The sequence below is a fragment of the Strix aluco genome, chromosome 7 (genome assembly GCF_031877795.1).
Source record: "Strix aluco isolate bStrAlu1 chromosome 7, bStrAlu1.hap1, whole genome shotgun sequence".
Lineage (NCBI taxonomy): Eukaryota > Metazoa > Chordata > Aves > Strigiformes > Strigidae > Strix > Strix aluco.
In genome coordinates this window covers 33,612,959-33,631,185 of record NC_133937.1, presented here as the reverse complement: position 1 = coordinate 33,631,185, position 18,227 = coordinate 33,612,959, and the positions used below count along the sequence as shown (strand labels likewise).

Sequence of the window (18,227 nt, the reverse complement as noted above, 5' to 3'; positions counted from 1 at the left end):
ACTGTGTGCTTCCTGCTGCCATGAGGAGCTGCACAGGGAGAGGAGCAACATAATGAGGGGAAGACACAAGTAATATCTTCAGGGCGAAAACCATCTGGTTTTCCCTCTTGAGAGAAGTTGGACAAGAAACTGGTTTAGCATTTTAATACCACACACATCTATGACAGCACAACAAGGGGTGTCTCCTTTACTAATTCACATATTTATTCTCTATTATCCTCCCTAGGGCAAGGTTTCAGGGACTCGGAAAACAATGATTCTCCAGATTAAAATTTGGTTCATGCTGTTCTCCTGGGACAGCACAATTGGGTAGTACCTTTTAATCTGGGCAAGAAGCACAAGTGCAATTTAGAAGGTTTTTAAACATAAAAGCAAGCCTGCACATCTCTGACTAAAACTGAAATTGCTGGGGGATATTCTCTTCAGCTGGTTTAAACCAAGGAACAGTTTGGTTTTCACATAAGGAACTTATTCCAGCTCTGAGAATGCCCACAGGTTGCAAATCTTCAGTGCTGATAGTTCTTTATCCACTCTGTACAGCATCTTCTCCCTCCCGTCACCCTGTGGTGAGAGCTGGCAGAATGCACTGAATTGATTAAACAGCTTTTTCTTCTTTATTAGAAGAGTAGTGCTCTAACACAGAATAAATTCATTTCAACCTCCACCACTGCATGGGGAATCGAAAGCCTTGCTAGTGCATTGATGTCCTTCAGGACAAGACATTCTGGGGGAGGAAAGGTCGCACAGAGAAGCAGAAAGAACAGAGTGCCCCAGTCTAGGGAACCTCAAAAGAAACTGCTGGTTTGAAAAGGTCCCAAGGGTTGGTAGGTCTCCAGGCCCCAGCAGTTCTGTGGGTTTTTTCAGTGAGGATGGTGTTCCTCTGTCGGCAGAGGAGAAGCAGCCCACTTCTCCAGCAGCAGGCTGAGGGAGCTGAGACTGGATTACGTAGGGACAGAAATGAATTTGTGAACTACCCACCCTTCAGCTGAATGTGTTTATCAAAAAGCAGGGAAAGGAGCAACCACCTCATTGCATTACCTGTTTTGACCACATCATTTGGCAGTTTTGTTCAAGGCTGAGGGCCAGCATATGGGATTTCAGGACACTTTGGTGATTGTTCTGATTATAAGCATTTTAGTGAAACTTCACTAACATTTGAAAATAGCTATGCAGCTTTCTCAAATTAGTTCAGTCCAGATCATATGGTACAAGCTTAGTTCAGCATTAACACACCAAAATCAGTTCTCCATCATGTTCACTGTTCCATCTCTCACAGGTAATTAAAATTAAACTTCTGTCCTCATTTTGTAAACACTCACCCTCCTATCTCTGTTTCATCTTTATCTCATTATAATTCTGGGCATAGCCATCAGTTTGGTTAAGAACATCAGCTTTCTTAATCCTGTTCTCCTACTGACAAGCAGGTCTGCTTTCACTTGGTACTGCCCAGGAGCCACTATTCAGCTTCTGTTACCTGTCCCCTTTCCTTCTCTTGTCTGAAATCATTTTGAAACAGGCTGAAATCAGGGGAATTTTTCAATAGGCTTTGCCTCATTCACTCCTAAAGCTGCTCTAAAAATTCTGTCTGTAGAGAGGTGTTCACAGACTTAACTCCTGCCTCCCAAATCAGCAAAAAAGCCCAACACACATCACCAGTATTATAACTTCAGTGACTGCCGCCAACTCCAGTGTTTTATGCATGACTAGCTTTTATTGTTAGCAAGGTTTTAGGCATCCGTATGTGCTGTTAGCAAGCTGTAAGAGTTTGCAGAACATCCTCCCTCACCGTCTCAGAACCACAGAAACGGAATCTGAAGAAAAAAGAAATACAAGCACCTTGAGTTGTCAGCATTTGTTGGGATTATACAAGTGGATTTGTTTTAATATAAGTCAACCTGATTTATCATTTGACACAACCGAACACAGCGTAGTTTGAGCTCCTAAGTTTGAAATATTACTGCTGGGGAAAACATTGATGGACTGTATTCATTCTGATTCACTGCCAGCTTTCCTTTAGTTTTACAGTTTCTTTTTTTCCCCAGATTTTGTGCTACCATCACTATGTAGATGGTCACAACTACTCGTGCAAAGGCCATGAGTCAACAGAATGGTGAGTGCCTATCTACAGGAATATGCTTCACCAGCAATGTGCTTTTGTGAATAGGAACTACAGCTGGACTTAGGACCTCTGCTTAAAGGTAATGCTGCTGGGACATAATCATTTTTCATCTGCTTTCATCTCCCATGTTGCCTTTTAAATGATGGCATTTTAATTAAGAATTTGTATATGGGTCTAAAACATATACTGTACCTCCTTGTCTAGATACCCAATCATGAGGTGGATAAAATAACTGATCAAACAAATGAGGGAGTTTGTTTTAAAAAGTCCAGGAAAATGAGTAAAATGGGATCAGTGAATCATAATTCTATAATCTGAACATCCAAACCATGTTCCACAAAATCTAGAGAAATCAGTTTTGGTCTCTTTCCCTCAACTTTGTATGTAGCCTTTTAAGTGCTCATTGGAAGGGCAGACTTATTACCACCATCCTCTTTTGTCAATCATGATCTCAGGGACCATCATTATCAATGGACAACTTCTGCTGGTTCCAGCTGACAGCGAATCAGACATCCTAATGCAAGCTCAGACACAGATAACCAGTTCTTGTGGATGGTAGGAATTTGGCAAGAATGATGTTGATAATCCAAGTCAATGCTAATTTTTCTCACCCAAAGGGTTGTACAGGAAGTTTGCTCTTCTGAAGCCTGGAAATATTTTAAGTTTTTCTTTGAAGTTATTGAAGGCAAAGGGTTGGAGTAGTAGTGAATTGAACTGTGGATGAAGAGTGTCTTGAAAGGAAGGGAAAGGTTTTCTTGAGGGTCCTTTTTTTGTTAATGCTTTAAATAGCTTTTCTTATGAAAATGCTTTCACCCAACATTTAATTTTGTCACCTATCTTCCCAATTAACTTTCAAGATTTTTGCAGTGGATATACTTACTCTGTTCCATTTGCTCCCGTTTGTACTGTGATAGTTGCAGCTCCTAGTTTAGGAAAAGTTGGATTTAACTGTTTGTTGTTCCAAAGAAATTTAACCTTTGTAACTGTTCCAATGTTAACTTCTGCATCAATGAAGCTTATGTAAGTGTTGTCTGGCTGGAGGGTTCCCCTGTGAAAAATAACATTGTATGGATGTGAGGCATGCTAGCGTTTAATATTAATTACCAGTCCTGTCAACTGATTGGCTGCAGTAGCAAGTGAGTGGAAAGTTAGCAGAGAGATAATATTTAACATATGATATGGTAACAATATTATTGCAAATTTTCCAACGTAATGCATCCCAAATCAGTGTTTGTCAGAAGAAGCAAAGGAAGGTAGGTCTGATATGCTGCAATCACACCTCAAATGAAGACCCAATTACAGGATGATCCCTGTGGAGAAGGTAGAGCTTGCTCCCTGTTGCTTATCTAGGCAGGTTTTTTGCACATAAATAAAATTTTCATTTAATGTTAATTAATTTATATGATACAGATGTTGGATTTGTTTTGGATGGCCAAAAGGATCATCCACCAACTGTTGGCCTGGCTCTCTAGCAGAGATTCCCACACGTGCAGCACCGTGGCTGAGTCAAATGGCATCTGCTCTTGGGTAACTGTAGTTTATAATCTGGCTACATATTTCATTTCACATTGCATCAATATAGCAAGTTCTAAATGGCAGCAGTTTGAGACTGGTAATGGCTTCAGCTACTACTTCTCACTGAATATGAACCAATGATTCTCTGGTCCTCCCCTTTTCCCTTTCCCATCCCCATGCTCTGAAGGTGAAAGGTTACTTTCTTAAATTTACCCCTGCTATATGAAGTCAAGAGACATTTGAATGTACAATGCCTTTATCACTGCAGAACTGTGATTGTAAACATGACCTGAGAGATACAGGAGGGGGAAAAAAAAAGCAGAGGACCCAGCAGAACCACCCAGAGGAAACCTCTTCTTGTCATTTAACCAAGTTCATAAGAAAGATAGGATTTTTATTCCTTCTCCTAGCTTTGCACTTTCTCATTCATCTGCCTTCAGAGGAGGATGTTTATTCTCCTCCATATTAAAAGGCTTATGGTAGTGGAAGTAATGAGAGACAGGACAAAATCCCTTTGCCTTTTTGTTTCTTTGCTAGATTCACAGTGGTGCCTGGTAGGTTAGAGCAGGATTTGCTGGGGAAAAAAAAGTTCAATTCCAGCAATTGAATTGACACAGGCCCTGCAAAAGGCAGATAGAGAGTGCTGGAGTTCATTCAGTACTGGCAGACTCATCTCAGGTGAAAGCATGGGTGCCTGCAAACTGGGATCAGCTCATAGCAAACACCTGCTGCCACATGTGAAGATGTGAAGTCCTTCTTGGAAAAGTGGAAATGACATAGTTGTCAATAAACAAAAAACAAAACCAAAAAATAAAACCCAAAACCTACCTCAAAATGCCTAATTTTCATCATTTCAGATCTTTTAATTGCAAATATTGCAAATAAAAATTGCAAATAAAAATGCAAATAAGAAAAACCACATGAGGCAAGCAAGCAGCTTCAGTTAAGCAGGCAAAGTTATGAGCAACAAAAAATAGACTTTTATATAGTAAATCATGAGGCAACTTCATCTGTAAGCAGCTGTGGCAGCAACATTTTGCAAGCCTGTGAAAGACAAAAAGATCAGAACTCTGCTAGTGTAGGTCCAGAAAGATCTTAGTGGGACAGTAAACAAGCAACACCAAATTCTAATATTTTAGAATCCTGCATTCTGACCTTCTCCCTTCAAATGTAAACCCAGAGTGAGTGAACTGTCACTGCATTTACATAGGGCATAGAATTTGATCTCTAATATAAGATCAGTTTAAACAGAAATATTAAGTAAAAGTATGAATTAAATGTTCTAGAAGAGAAGTTTCTTTTCTGTTCAATTTTTAACTTACTTGATGATCTGATGCTGCCTTGTGTTCCCACCACTTCCATACAGGGCAATATTTACATATCCTTTTACTTTACGCTTTCCAGAGAGGGTTACGGTTACTTTGTACCTCCAAACTACACAGAAGATATACAGTAAGTTAGATTGTACCCAGGAAGAAACAGTCTCTAAAGTATCAAGTCTTTTTTTTTTTTTTTTTTTTTTTTTTTTTTTCCAGTCTGTACACTGTAGTTGAAAGCAAAAGAAAATGATCACTGCCCTTCACTTTCAGTTCAAGTCTACATCACAAGCTGTCTGGACTCAAAGGGGTTAACACAGTGCTCTCACACATGAATCTTTGTGCTCCTTGTTCTTCCTTGGGCTATAACCATGCAAAACAAATAAAAAAACCAGTGAGTCAGACCTATCATTTTGTCCTAATGAGATCAACAGGAGAAATGGGTAGACATTTGTGCTACTTTCTGGGAGAAGAAAAAAAAAAAGCTAGTCAATAACATGGTAAACCCAATGTAGACCTCAGCATTTTGACCATGAAGGTTTTCACATACAGTGAATTTGGAAAGGAGGAGGTGTTAGAAATAGATATTGATACATACCAGAATATAAGCAGTGTAGAAGGAGTGTAAAACAATTCTGAAGCTCAAGGAAACTGATTTTTGTGGGTGGGAAGTTTCTTTTAGCCCACAATTAGCAAAAGCAGCTCTTCTCCCTCTGATTCTTGTTTATAAAGGTGAAGGAAGAGCTGTCTTGTGAGAGTTGACATTTAGGATAACTTAGGTTGTAAAGGAGATTATCTGGTCTATCCCCTTCTCAAAGCAAGGTCAGCCATGATCCTCTTGCCTTTGTTGAATGGAGTTTTGAACACCTCCAAAGATTGAGATTTCCCAGTTTCTCTGGGCACCTCTTCCTGCATTTAACCAGTCATTGTGACAGTAATTTTCATGCTATTTAAAAAGAAATTTCCTTGCTGCAACTTCTGTGCATAGCCTATCCTCGTTTCTCCCTGCACCTTGTAGTGCAGTGCACTAAACATCTCAGTGACTTCCACTAGACTCTGTAGTTTGTCAACACCTTTCTTGTATTGGAGGGCCCAAAACTGGGCACTAGTGTTAGAGCAAAAGAGGAAAAGGCATGAAGGACTGAAGAGCCGTTGCACTGCTATGAGGTCTGTTCATCTGTTAAAATTAATTGTAAAACAAGAAAATAAAAAGGTTTGTTTACAAGGAGTAGGTAGCAATGGAAGCAATTGAAACTCACGAGCAAAATCCTTGGCCTCTCCAGTATTCAGGTAAAGTTTCAGGAAATCGTTTTTAATTTTCTCCTTGAATTTATCTGCAAAGTGACCCATATTTGGGCATCCCTCTTTTGGGCATGGGAAACAGTTTTCCTAGTGCAAACAAATATATCTATTAATAAAATTATCCAGCCAGCCAAGAAAAGAAAATTAGTCATAGGACTTATTTTTAACACACCCACCTAACTGGCCCTATATCACAGCAACAACAAATTTCAAGTAACCCTTTCTGTGACTTGAGAAAGATGATATAAGCTAGCCAACTTTCTCAAAGGCTTTGATTTTTCAGGGCTCTCTGTTTTTTCTTGTGCCATTTAGCTCAATCCAACCACATCAGTCACATCCTTGAGTAGTCTTGAACTGGAGCAGGGAGGTGGAGGTGTCCTTCCCAGCAACTGATGAGAAAGCATGATGTCTCCTTATACCTTCAGGTTGGGTCAAGAAAGACTTTGTCTTGCAAACAAAGCTCATTTTTGTCATGAAAGCTGCTTTCTGCTATGGTCACAGAAATAGGTAGTCACATTCTCCCAAAGTGATAGGAGAAGTGTGATCTCTATCAGCTGCTCAGAACACGTAAAGGTCAATCTAAGCACCATGTAAGTTTATACCTCTGTCTGTGCTGCCTGTAGGATATGACGAGCACATTACCTCCCTGCTGTGGTTCGCTATCTCCCAGTCCGGGACAGGGAAGGGCTTCCTGACCTTGGTCTGTAGTCCATTGTTCTTTGTCCCTGAGGCCATCTTAAGTCACCAAAGTACTTCGATCATGGACTGACCCTATCAGGTCACCACATATTATTTTACTTCTTGTTGTTTTGAAGAGACAACATTTAAGCTGTGTTTTAAAGCTCGCCTGCTACAATATGGGATCCCACTCACTGCTGTTTGATAAGTACGTTTGGTGATTACAGGGACAGGCTCTCCTCCTTACCTCTTCCCCAGCTGGATGCAGCAGAGCAGGCCTGGGGAAGCCACACTAGCTCCAGTAGTACCTCAGGGCTGTCACATCACCACAGAACCAGGGATGTCCCTGTTTTGCTGTTGCATTGTCCTACTTTGGCCCCATCAGCTCTATGAGCTATAATACTTTAGGATGTCTGATACTTCTCTTACAGATGCACTGTCTGGTGCAAAGCTAGCATAAATAGGCTGAATTTCAGATGTATAGGTAAGGGCCATTATTTTTGATATGGTCCGTCCTGAAGCTCTGAGAAATACTTACTGTTTCAAAAATATCATATGAAGCACAAGGATAGCCTAGAAATCCATCGGGGTAGATAATACTATCAGAATAATACTTGTAACTCCGCAAATGATTGCAAGCCACAAAGTCCCGAGTTCCTGTGAAAAGATGCTCCCAGGTTAGTTCTTCCTTTCTGCTACCATTCCAGGAAAGCTACTGGCACAGCCCTTGCCATGTCATTGGGATATATCATTCTTCCTCAAAGACCTTGTCACAATTTATGGAGTATCAAACATAAGGTTTGAAGCTTGTTTTTGCAATGGAGTGATGCTCTAAGGAATGTCACTGACTCAACAGGTATAAAATACAAACTTGAAATGCTCTGTGGAGACCTACTACGCAGCTCAGCCCAGCCCCTGCCCTCCTCTCCCAAACACTTATTCAAGCAATCTGACCGAGTTTCACAATAGAAGTGAGAACTGCATGAAGCAGGTCTTTTGTAGGCAACAGATGCATTACCATAACAAAAGAAAACCAAATGAAAAGTATTTAACAGTGAACTTCCTAGGGCAATGCTGATTTGCTCTAGCTGAGGACTTCAAAACAGAATTATTATTATTTGGGGGGTGCTTAAGGAAGGGAGACTCTTAAAATTAAAATAATGAATATATTATTTTCCTTTGTGTTGCCTTTATTTTCCTGACTTTAGGTTAAAAAGAAGATCATATACAACACAGTTATTTCTTTGTGCTTTAATTGCCTATTATTGATAACAAGTTTACTCCACCAAAAAAAGAAAAAAAAAGAAAAATTAATGCCTCCAGCTGCATTGAATAAAACCTAGAGAAAAAGTCTAGTTATCACAAATAAGTTCATGGATTCCCAGAGTTCAAGGTGTTTGCAGTAATGTAAGAAAGAGCTCGGATAATATACAGAAAAATCTCCACAGCAGAAGTCTTGGTTTGTTTTTTTTAATGTTATATGCAATTTAATTTTATAGAGACACATAGAAATTTTCTAATACTTAGAGCTTTTATTAGAACCATGTAAAACTACAAAGAACAGTGTATTTGAGCAGCTACGTGCCAATCCTTTTTTAGCTGACTAAAAATAGACGTAGTGACGTTGCTTTAATGCAACCCAGATTGTAATAGGTAATTAAAAAAAATTAATTAATTGCTCTATCTGAGAAGAATTGCAGCTGAAGATACCCTAACAGAAGTAGCTGTGCACATCATTGTCCTACTCCACCCAGTACTGCTGCTGGGCAACTAAATAGAAACAAAGTGAAATGTGTTGTTACAGACCGTTCAAAATCTTTGGCACAGTTTCAGTCACTTTTGTTTCTGCTATTAGATACTTTAGAAGAGACATATTTTCCAGAGGCAAACCCTTTGTCTTATTTATTTTTGAATCAGCTCTGGAAAATGGTGTGTTTTGAGCATATTAACAGTTTCACTACACTCTGCAGCTGCCATTGCTGGTGGACACATCAAAAGCTAATGCAAAACACCTGAATTAAGACAAGTTAAGTTGTGAAGGGTGACCTTCCCCTGAATTTGTAATGTAATCAACATACTTACCTTCCCAGATGCCATCAAGATCTACAATCTGTGAAACAGGGTTCTTCCCACACCCTGGCATTTGCTTTCCTCCGTTTGGATAAAAGTCAAGATGTCCTATAGCTGGGCTTATGCCAAAACCTGAAGCATTTAAAGCAGGGGTAAGCATGTTTTAAATTAATATTGTCTCATGACTGGCTTGAAGTTTGTCTGTGCTTGGTATTTTAGGATATGAGCTGTTAGTGATCAGCACGGTGTAGTTGTTCTGTGTCTATGCATGACCCAGCACATCTTGATGAATGATTAGGATACTTAAGTACTACAGGGCATAAATAATTTTGTATTAATACAGTAGAACTGAATACTCACCTAAGTGGGGGATTGTGGGGGCTGAATCTGTGTGGATAATGTCAACAAACTCTGCATCAGATTTATCCAGTCTGACTTCAATTGAAGTGCCTTGAAAATAAGGTTGAGCAGGGTCTAGTCCTGACAGAAAAAGACTAGTGTTACGTATAGATAACGAGAGATAGATGTATCATTTTACATAACACTATGATTCTATATAAAGACTATCACATATATAGTTGCTTATAGTTCCTTATATTTAAGTAGTATAGGCATTAATGGTATGTGTTCTCTCTCACCAAGTGGCTTTTCTCCCAGGAAAGAGAAAGGATTACCTATGTGAAGTCTATTAAATTTTACTGATTTACATCAATATTGAATCCCAACACTTGGATATAATTTATTTTTTCTTTTTAATTGAACTCCCCCTGAATAATATTGCTCAAATTGAGGCTGCTGTGTCTGCATTCCATATAACTGATCTATCTGCCTGGTTTCTAGAGTACCTTGTTTGAGGGTATGCAAACAGGAATTGATGCTGATAGCACCCCACGTGCTTGGAGGTGTTGAAACCAGACTGCCTGCTTCTGGCTCCAGTCAGATTTTGGAAAAACATCTGGTTTTGAAGTGAACTTTGCTTTTGATCCTAGCAAAAACCAGAATTAATTTTCCTTCCCAAATTGCTGCAGCAGTTTCAGGAGCTTGTAAAGTCTTGCAAATTGCACAATTTTTGATACCTTATACTTGCATCTCTTGTTGTTCCTGGGTAGCAGATTTGGTTTTGCTTTTAGACTGAATTTTGTAGGCTGTTAGTCCAAGGTTAACCAAGACTGTAATCCCTGAGGAAATGTAACAATTGAAAGGGCTGTGTTAATAATATCCAAAATTGTCTTTTGTGTATGAAAGGTCAGTCTGCTTAATGCACGCTGCCCTTGGCACTGCCTGAGTGATGAATAAGGAGATCAAGCCCACAGCTTTAAACTCTGGAAGTGCTGAACATGTTAAAAAACTGCTATAGAATGCAGACTACAGGGTGAGTTACCTGTTTTTTGAGAAAGGAGTGGTTTGATCAGAAGTTTAGCTGATGATACCTCTTTTCAGTTTTGCGCTCTGGGAAAGTATCAACAGTTTAAAAATACTCGAAATGGTATCTCTGCTTTGTGAGGTCTCTGGAATATTTGTTTTAGAAATTAATTCATATTGCAATAGGTATGCCTATTGGATTTCCATTTCCTTTTTTAAAGAGTCAGTTAAATAATTTAAGAAAGATGCAGGCTATCCCTTGAAGAACAGTGCAGGGATATAGCGAGTGGTTATGTGGTGGCTATGGTCACTGGTGCTCCTGCTGTGGGCAGAGGGCTGAGATGGTCTGTGCTTCCACAGAGCTTCACTTTGCCTCTCAGCCACACACGTTTTTAAGTCTTGCAGTGTTGCAAAATGGTTCCTTCAAGAGTCATTTCCTCTCAGCTAGTGTGGGTAGAGAGTAGATTACAAGCCAAAGGATACTGAAAAATGAAAACTTGCTGTTGGATCAAAGGGAAGATGAAAATGCTTCTGGCCAATAGTCACAGAGGCTTGATCCATTATATCTTGAGAGACACAGACACTATTTATGGGACCAGTGGAGGATGTCCAGAGTCTGCATATTCAGAGTGACATGAGGACAGCTATAAAACAAATCAGAGCCAAAGGCAAAAATGCCTTCTCTGAAAGAACTGAACAGGAAAACCTGGTTCAGCAGTAGTGAGAGGCTTCCTCACTTTCCTAGAGCATAGAGTGTGTAGGTCGCAACAGGGAAAGGTGACAGAGCAATTCAGTGCTGGGGAGGTGAAAACTGAATCGGTGCAACTGACTGAAAATTAAAAGAACATCATATTCCTTAAAAATGTCTAAACTCAGAATTGTATGAGCGCTTAAAAGGGACAGGCTATTACTTAGAAATATCATGAAAATGGGGGGGTACTTTCTGATCAGTCAGCTCCGACGTTACCTAGAAAGGGTGAGCTCATGTAGCTCAAACTAATACAGATTGTATAAACATAATGCCTGTGATGTCCCTCAGGGAAAAAAAAAAAGGGGGATTCAGTTGAAATCTGACTGTTTCTTTAAGTATGAGTGCAGTTTCTTAGCAAGTCTACTTGAATCTGGACAGACAGTATAATCCTACATGACTCAATTTTTGCTGCCAAGGAAATACAGAGATTTAGTGTATCAACAGTTAAGTGAAGAAATGAAACTTTAGAAAGTTTTCTAAATAAAAAAAATATAAAAGTATTTACTGTTAATGTACTCTGCTAGGTGAAAATCTTATGTAGGCATAGCAAAACAAGGTGATAACAGGTGATATATGAGCAAGGTTACCCTACTGCTTCTGAAACATCAAGTTTAATCCATCTTTTTCTGGAAAATTATAATTGTTAGTAAAACTACAGTACAAAATAACTAACTGCTCACAGTTGTGTTCCTTCTAGCATGCTTTGGAGGGACCTGCAAGCAGTGGGTGATGTTGTACATCAGATGTGCTGCTATATAACAGGTCAGGCTATTGAAAGATTAAAATGGCAGAAGAAAAGCTGCTAGGAGAAGGAAGGTAGGGATTACGCTACCAGTCAGTTTTATTACATCAGTGTTTGACAAATCATTATGAAAAAACAATCATGACAGCGAAAGTTTGTTCTGGTTGTACGTTAGTTATTGTGAGCTCGGTTTTAGCAGTGACAATGGAATATTGTTACATTACAGCATTACTCCTGTCCTGCTCCAAACTAGCACTGGTCTGGGCAGTGACTGCCAGGCTGAAGCACCAGAAAGCAAGCTTTGTAGAGATCGCCACAGCCATGTGGCAAAACGTGTATCAGCAAGTCAGCTGATGTGCTGCAGGGGCCTTTGGGCTCTGTTAGCTGTATGGAGCCTTTCCTCTGCTGTGTAAACATACACAAGCAAAATAATCATCACACTGACTGTTTTCCCACACTTACCAGGGCAAGGCTTCTCAGTGTACTGTGAGAAGAGGCTAAATTCTAGAACACCCTTGACTAAACTACAACCCACAGTCGGATACGTAAGAGAATCGTAAGAGAAAATTAACAGCAACAATTTGTTACGCAGTGGTGTCTTTAGTCACTGACTTACCAGTTATTCTTCCAATCCCTGGCCGTCTCCTGCCAGCCTCACCTGCTGCATGTGCTCCAAGGCTGTGGCCAATTATGTGAACATCAGCTGGAGAGTATCTGTATTTTTCCTGAGAAAATAGCAATATAAAAAATTACTACATCTGTTTTTATCAGAAATAGGGAAGAGTGAAAAGGGGCTGAAAAGTGACTTTTAATTTTACTACAGACTTGGGAACTCCTATAGGATTTCAGCATCTGTTTGTCTGGTTAGGTACTTATGTTCAATACCTATTTTTTTCAAACCTCCTTATTCAGGTGCTGCCCTCATTTGGAGGCTGTTAAAACTCTTGACAGCTCTGTCAACAGAGCCCTGAGAGGCTCTGTATCTATTTTACATCCTAGACCCATTAAGATTCACAGGATGCTTATCTGGCTTGCAAGATTCAGCCAGGCAGGAACCCTTAGTTCCACCTGGCAGGTCAGGCACCACAGGCAGCTGGAGGAGGACATGAGAGGAGAGATGCCTTCAGTCTTTTTTGACAGTAATTCAGTGGCTGCAATGCAGATGTAGAGACTGGGACATGGGTCAGAGCGCTCCTAGACCCAGCATGATATCTATCAAAGTAATTTATAGGCCTTTTATGGGAAATGTTTGTTGAAAGCACCTAGATTGAAAGAAGGCTTCAAATGAAGCATCGCTTCCTATGTGAAGCTGGCAAAGAAAGCGGGCATGTGGCAGCTTCTGTAGATTAGGCACTGTGTGCAAGGGCTTTCCCCTGAGAGCAGTTGTCCTCCAGTCGCTGCTGGCTGCCACGTGGTTTTCTGTCTTTTTTAAAAGCTGTTTTGTAGGTTTTGCCTCTGTGAAAAGGCAGTTTGCTGTGTCTGTTATCTCTGCATATTTAAAACTACACAACATTTTACATCTGTTAACATCTATGGAATAACTGTTTGGCTGACTATGGGGATGTCTTGTAGAACTTCACATCCCTAAACTGGCTAACCCTGCTGTTATGATGTAGTTCTCTAACTTTAAAAAAAAGAGTCTGTTTTCAGCACAAGTTGTGAAATGATCACCGAGTAGGAGAAAATGTTTTCTGCTGGTTACATTCTCGCTCATCAAAGTTCCTGAGTCACATTTCTTTCAAATCAGCATTATAACTATAGCTTTATAATAAGAAGATTCTTACCATAAGAACATTTATAAAATAAGCTATTTCAGCCCCCACAACACGGACGTTGTTTGATGCCTGTGTGTACTGACATTTTGCGCCTCTGTTCCAGTTTATGCAGATGCAGTTCACATCTTCCACAGTAAGCATCCTCTGTTTTGTAAAATAAAAGTTAAAACCATATAGTCCCACAGTAAATACAATCTGGATTTGATTCATGTTGCTTATTACAGGTCAACTCATAAATGTTGCATGAATTTGTATGTGAACACTTTAAGAACCAAAACCTTAGCATATATATGTGGTCATGCCTGCTCACAGGCGTATGTGTGCTCACATAATGCTGAAATAGGGTAGTATACTGTAGTAATGGCCACGCCATTATTTCAAATATCCATAGCAGTATTTTTTGCAGAAGGGAAAACAATACAAATGCTCATACTTTTAATTTTTAGATTCAGTCAAACTCTGTAACGCTAAATAAAAACTCTACTCATGTACTGATTCGCTTAAGTGATTTAAAAGTACTTCTTTAATTCAAATTCAATTAGAATTTATATTTTTGATGATAAAAATCAAGGGTGTTTTTCTCATACAGATTTGTAAGAAAGAAAGTATATTTTTATAACAGGCTATATAAATTGCTGGTGTAACTGAATATTCATTTCAGATTTATGTCTTTATTTGGGAATATGTATATACAGCAGATACTCTATTGTCTACCACAGAATCTGAAGCTTCGCTTTTTTGCTCTGAGCTGAATTGTTTGGCTGAGTGTATTTTGCTTTAGCAGCTTTGGTATATTTATTCTTCTTTGCTTTATGTTCAGGCATTAGAAAGCATTCAAAGCAAGTTACAACTGGCAAAGGACAAAAAAGGCAATAGAAGTGTCTGTGGCTATGTTAAAAGTGGTAAAAATAAATGTGCAGGTAGGATTACTACTTAATGGGAAGTAACATAAGAGATACACACAGGAGGGCTGATGTATTCACAGTCCAATTTTCTCCACTCTTTACTGAAAAGATTCCATGAGATGATATTTTTTTTAAAAAAATAGATTGGATTATTGTGATAAAACATAAGTCACTGTAGTAGAGAAAGCATTTAAAGGTTTAGCATGTGCCTCTACATCCTTGTGAAAATTGATTAAAAGCATTTAAGGGACTAGCTGAAGGTAAATGTGAGCTATCTTGTTGGTTGTGAGGTTCTAGAAAAAAAATCTCTATTTTAAGACTGGAAAATGGGAGACTGAGAATTATAAAAACATCAATCTGCTTCTGATACTTTGCTGGATTTTTTAGTTAATAATTTGTTCAATCATTCCTCAATGTTCATAAAGTGCTAATCAACATAGTTTTTTTTTTTTTTTTTTTCAGCAAGGAACTGTCAAATAGATTTAATTTATTTTCTTCTGACCTAGTATCAAAGAGAAGCAGCTAATGGGGATGCAATAAATGTGAAATACCTTTATTTTAGTGGACTTTCACATTATTTCTCATCGTGTTCTCATAAGTAAAATAGGAATATAGAATTTAAACAAAATTGCAGTTGTGTGAATAGTTAGTTGAAAAATGGTGTCCTAAAAGTGTCATATGCCATCAACTGGCATTTTGCTCTGTGCTATATGACTAGTAGCTTTCGTTAGCTGCAGCTGCAATAGAAAGCATATTTATAGGATTTGACAAGACCATAAGCTGCAATTGCAACTTTGTATGGGGACAGGATTAAGAAATACCTTGGGGAATTAGCACAAAAAATCAGTAAAGCAGAGTGCTTTACTTCATTCACTGTTCATAACAAGTCCTAGATCAAAAGCTTTGTTTTTTGAAATGATCCCTTTGAGGTCCCTTCTGGATGTACATTTCTACAGCTTTATTGCTTCTGTAATGGTCAGCCCATGTCCTCAGCTTTGATCATCCATGTGGCAGCTGATACCTTTGTGAAGGATTTTCTAGAACCCTGTCTATTGTCTAAAGAAATATGATGCAATAGTTATGATTCTGCAGTTATTTCTGGAATATCCCTAGTTACTAAGCAGTATCTTGCTCCAGGGTTTGTGTTGTTATTACCAAGGACACTTATTGAACCCAATTCTATTATCACTCACTTCGCAAAAGAGAACTGAATGCATTTTACCTCTTGTTTTTCCTCAAGCTGGAGAGCTACATATTTAAGTTGCTAACAATTTGAAAATGTGGCCTCTTTTCCCCTTCTTATCACTACAGTACCATGAGATAAGTTGGTTAGAAAGATAAAACAGACAATTTATAAGAATGTGTTTATAAATGCAAATTAAAGAACTTCACAGGGACAGGTTGTCCCTGTGGTACCTACCTTGCACATGTCTGACAGCCAGTTTTCTTCTCCATTATCTATAAACCCGTGTACGATAAATCTGGTTATCCTACTTGCGTTAAAATTTGAGTACGCAATTGTTGAGGCATCAACTGCAGAGATCTCCTGTTGTAGATATTAAATTAATCAAGACTTAAATCTGCTTTCTGTAAACAGCTTATCAAAATTGAAACTATGCTCGTCTTTACAGGCATTCAAAAGTTATGCAATGTCAAACACATCTGCAAGTGTTCACATGACTGTGGTTTAAGGTCTGTATCCCCATTCAAAGAAAGCTTTGACACATATCTTAGAGCAGCCAAGACTTTACTTTTAATGTGCTTCCATCTTATCTGTGGAAAAAAATGACCCAATGAGTTTAAAAATGCAGTTTCCCAGTACTTCTCCGTGGCCATACAGAAAACATGGGGGAGTGCTGATTTGTGAAGGCTGGAGAAGAATAAGAGTTCTGCCCTAGAGACCCTGCCAAGAAGTTGGAAGAGGTTTTCTCTTGAATAAAGTGGAGGTTTTTCCATTTCTAACACTTTCCAGGAACACAGCTGGAGTCTGTGTTTATTTACTCTTCTGCATGTGATTTACTAATGTTTAAACTGCAATACTTCTTACTTGAAAGACAGTAGGATTTTTTCTTGTGTACAGGAGGAAATGAATGTCGATCTTTTCTGGATCCCAGGGTAATTTATGGACTGGTCTTTCTGCAGTCCCAGACCATGGTATATCATCTGAGAAACATCCAAGCCTTTCATAGCAAACTTCTTTGCCTGTAGCACACAGATCAGATCAATAATATGTGAATGAGCACAGAAGTGGAGCAGGGTAGTCATAACTCACAGCGTCTCTTTTCTGGAGGTGTCTTGGTTTCTTGAAAATCCTACAGTTTACAGAAGGTAAAGACCAGCAGTTGCCCTCTCTCAGATCTTCAAAGGCTACAGTTTACCCCAAGGAAAGAAGCCATCCTATTGTTCATCAACGAAGTATTTGGTGGTGTTCCTCTGTGGGTATTCTGTACCATATCTTGGGTATCTTTTTCCAGCTGTGTTTTGCTTAAGGCAAAGACAGCTAATGAGTTTTTCTTAATACCAATCCAAGACATTGCAAATAATCAGCAATAACTTGAGACTGTGCTAAACAGCTGACTACACTGTACACAAGAAATCTGATACTATACAAGCCAGTGGCTTCTGCTGAATATAAAGCTATACCCTCATTAGCTGCCTCTGTCCCCAGCTTTTTCTCCATTTCCATCGCTAAAGAAGAGTACAACAAATAATCTCCTAGGTTTGGAAGGGCAACAGCCTTGCTCCAAGGTAGAATACCCCAGCATTTCTTGCACACTCTTAGGGTGGGATTTCCAGAGTGGAGAAGAGGAAAGACCACACACCTACACACTCATCTTGCCATTCCTGTATAGGAAAGTGAACTATGTAACCTCAATCAGTAAGTTTTAAGGCACCGTAGTGTAGAATAATATCTCACAAAATATAGCAGCACAGAAAGGCTATATAAATACTAACCCCATATGCTTACCTTCTGCTGTGCTGAGCAGAAATAGTGCAAGTATCCAAATTCCAAGCATCTAGAACAGTAGAAAAAGAAGCAGCTAGGATTTGCTAACCCACTTGATTAGCAAGCACACTTAGCTTTCTGGTGCTGATTTTTCTCAAGGTGCAAAGGATGTTGTGTCTTGTCTTCTCTACAACATGTATCTATGACTGACACATATGTGAGACACGTATGAGTCAGTTTTATGTTTGCTTGCTCCCCTAGATAATGTGGCTCCTAAATCTACTAAAGCATAGCTTAAATCCAGAGTGATTTTTGTCCTGTTAAGGCTATGCTTCTAATCAGATCTGTAGTAGCTACTTTAGAACTAGTGTAAGGACGCCTTATGTGAGCTGCCGTTCCCCTTTATACTGCTGTGTCCTGGGAAGCCATGTACCTGATGAGGTAAAAGAAAAACCCCAATACCTGAACTACTTACAATGCAGCCTTGAAGCTCCATGCACTAATGTGCAAACTTTGCATGTACTTTTTATAGTCTGCTTTATCCTTGGAAAAGTTCCCAGAAAGATAGGAACATTTATTTCAGATTATAGTTTATAGCTAAACTGGAAAACAACTTTAATGGTGGTTTTCTTTGAAAACTCCAAAATCCATGGACATAGATTTCTTGAATTGGTGTGCTGAAGCCCAGAATAGGATTGGAGCTCCAGAGGTAGGGCAATTCCCATTCCCAGGCAGCAACGCATCA

The 18,227-nt window shown here is 39.1% G+C and overlaps 1 protein-coding gene across 1 annotated transcript; it reads right to left on the bottom strand.

Moving 5' to 3' along the window:
• Window positions 1-1,747: 1,747 nt before the first annotated feature.
• Window positions 1,748-17,552, bottom strand: LOC141925671 (inactive pancreatic lipase-related protein 1-like). The gene is made up of 12 exons (XM_074830088.1): window positions 17,504-17,552; window positions 16,583-16,737; window positions 15,956-16,081; window positions 13,640-13,774; window positions 12,472-12,580; window positions 9,361-9,480; window positions 9,013-9,132; window positions 7,469-7,587; window positions 6,210-6,339; window positions 4,957-5,068; window positions 3,000-3,167; window positions 1,748-1,811 (listed from the first exon to the last, which is right to left on the bottom strand). Exons 1-12 carry the CDS (start codon window positions 17,550-17,552, stop codon window positions 1,748-1,750), a joined length of 1,407 nt encoding a protein of 468 aa, XP_074686189.1.
• Window positions 17,553-18,227: the final 675 nt, after the last annotated feature.

Excerpts from the sequence above, each read along its gene's own strand:
- LOC141925671 (XM_074830088.1), bottom strand. The coding sequence starts at position 17,552 with ATGCTTGGAATTTGGATACTTGCACTATTTCTGCTCAGCACAGCAGAA. Across the intron at positions 16,738-17,503 it reads TCTGCTCAGCACAGCAGAAG|GCAAAGAAGTTTGCTATGAA; the intron begins GTAAGCATATGG and ends TGTGTGCTACAG. Across the intron at positions 13,775-15,955 it reads GGCTGTCAGACATGTGCAAG|AGGATGCTTACTGTGGAAGA; the intron begins GTAGGTACCACA and ends TTTACAAAACAG.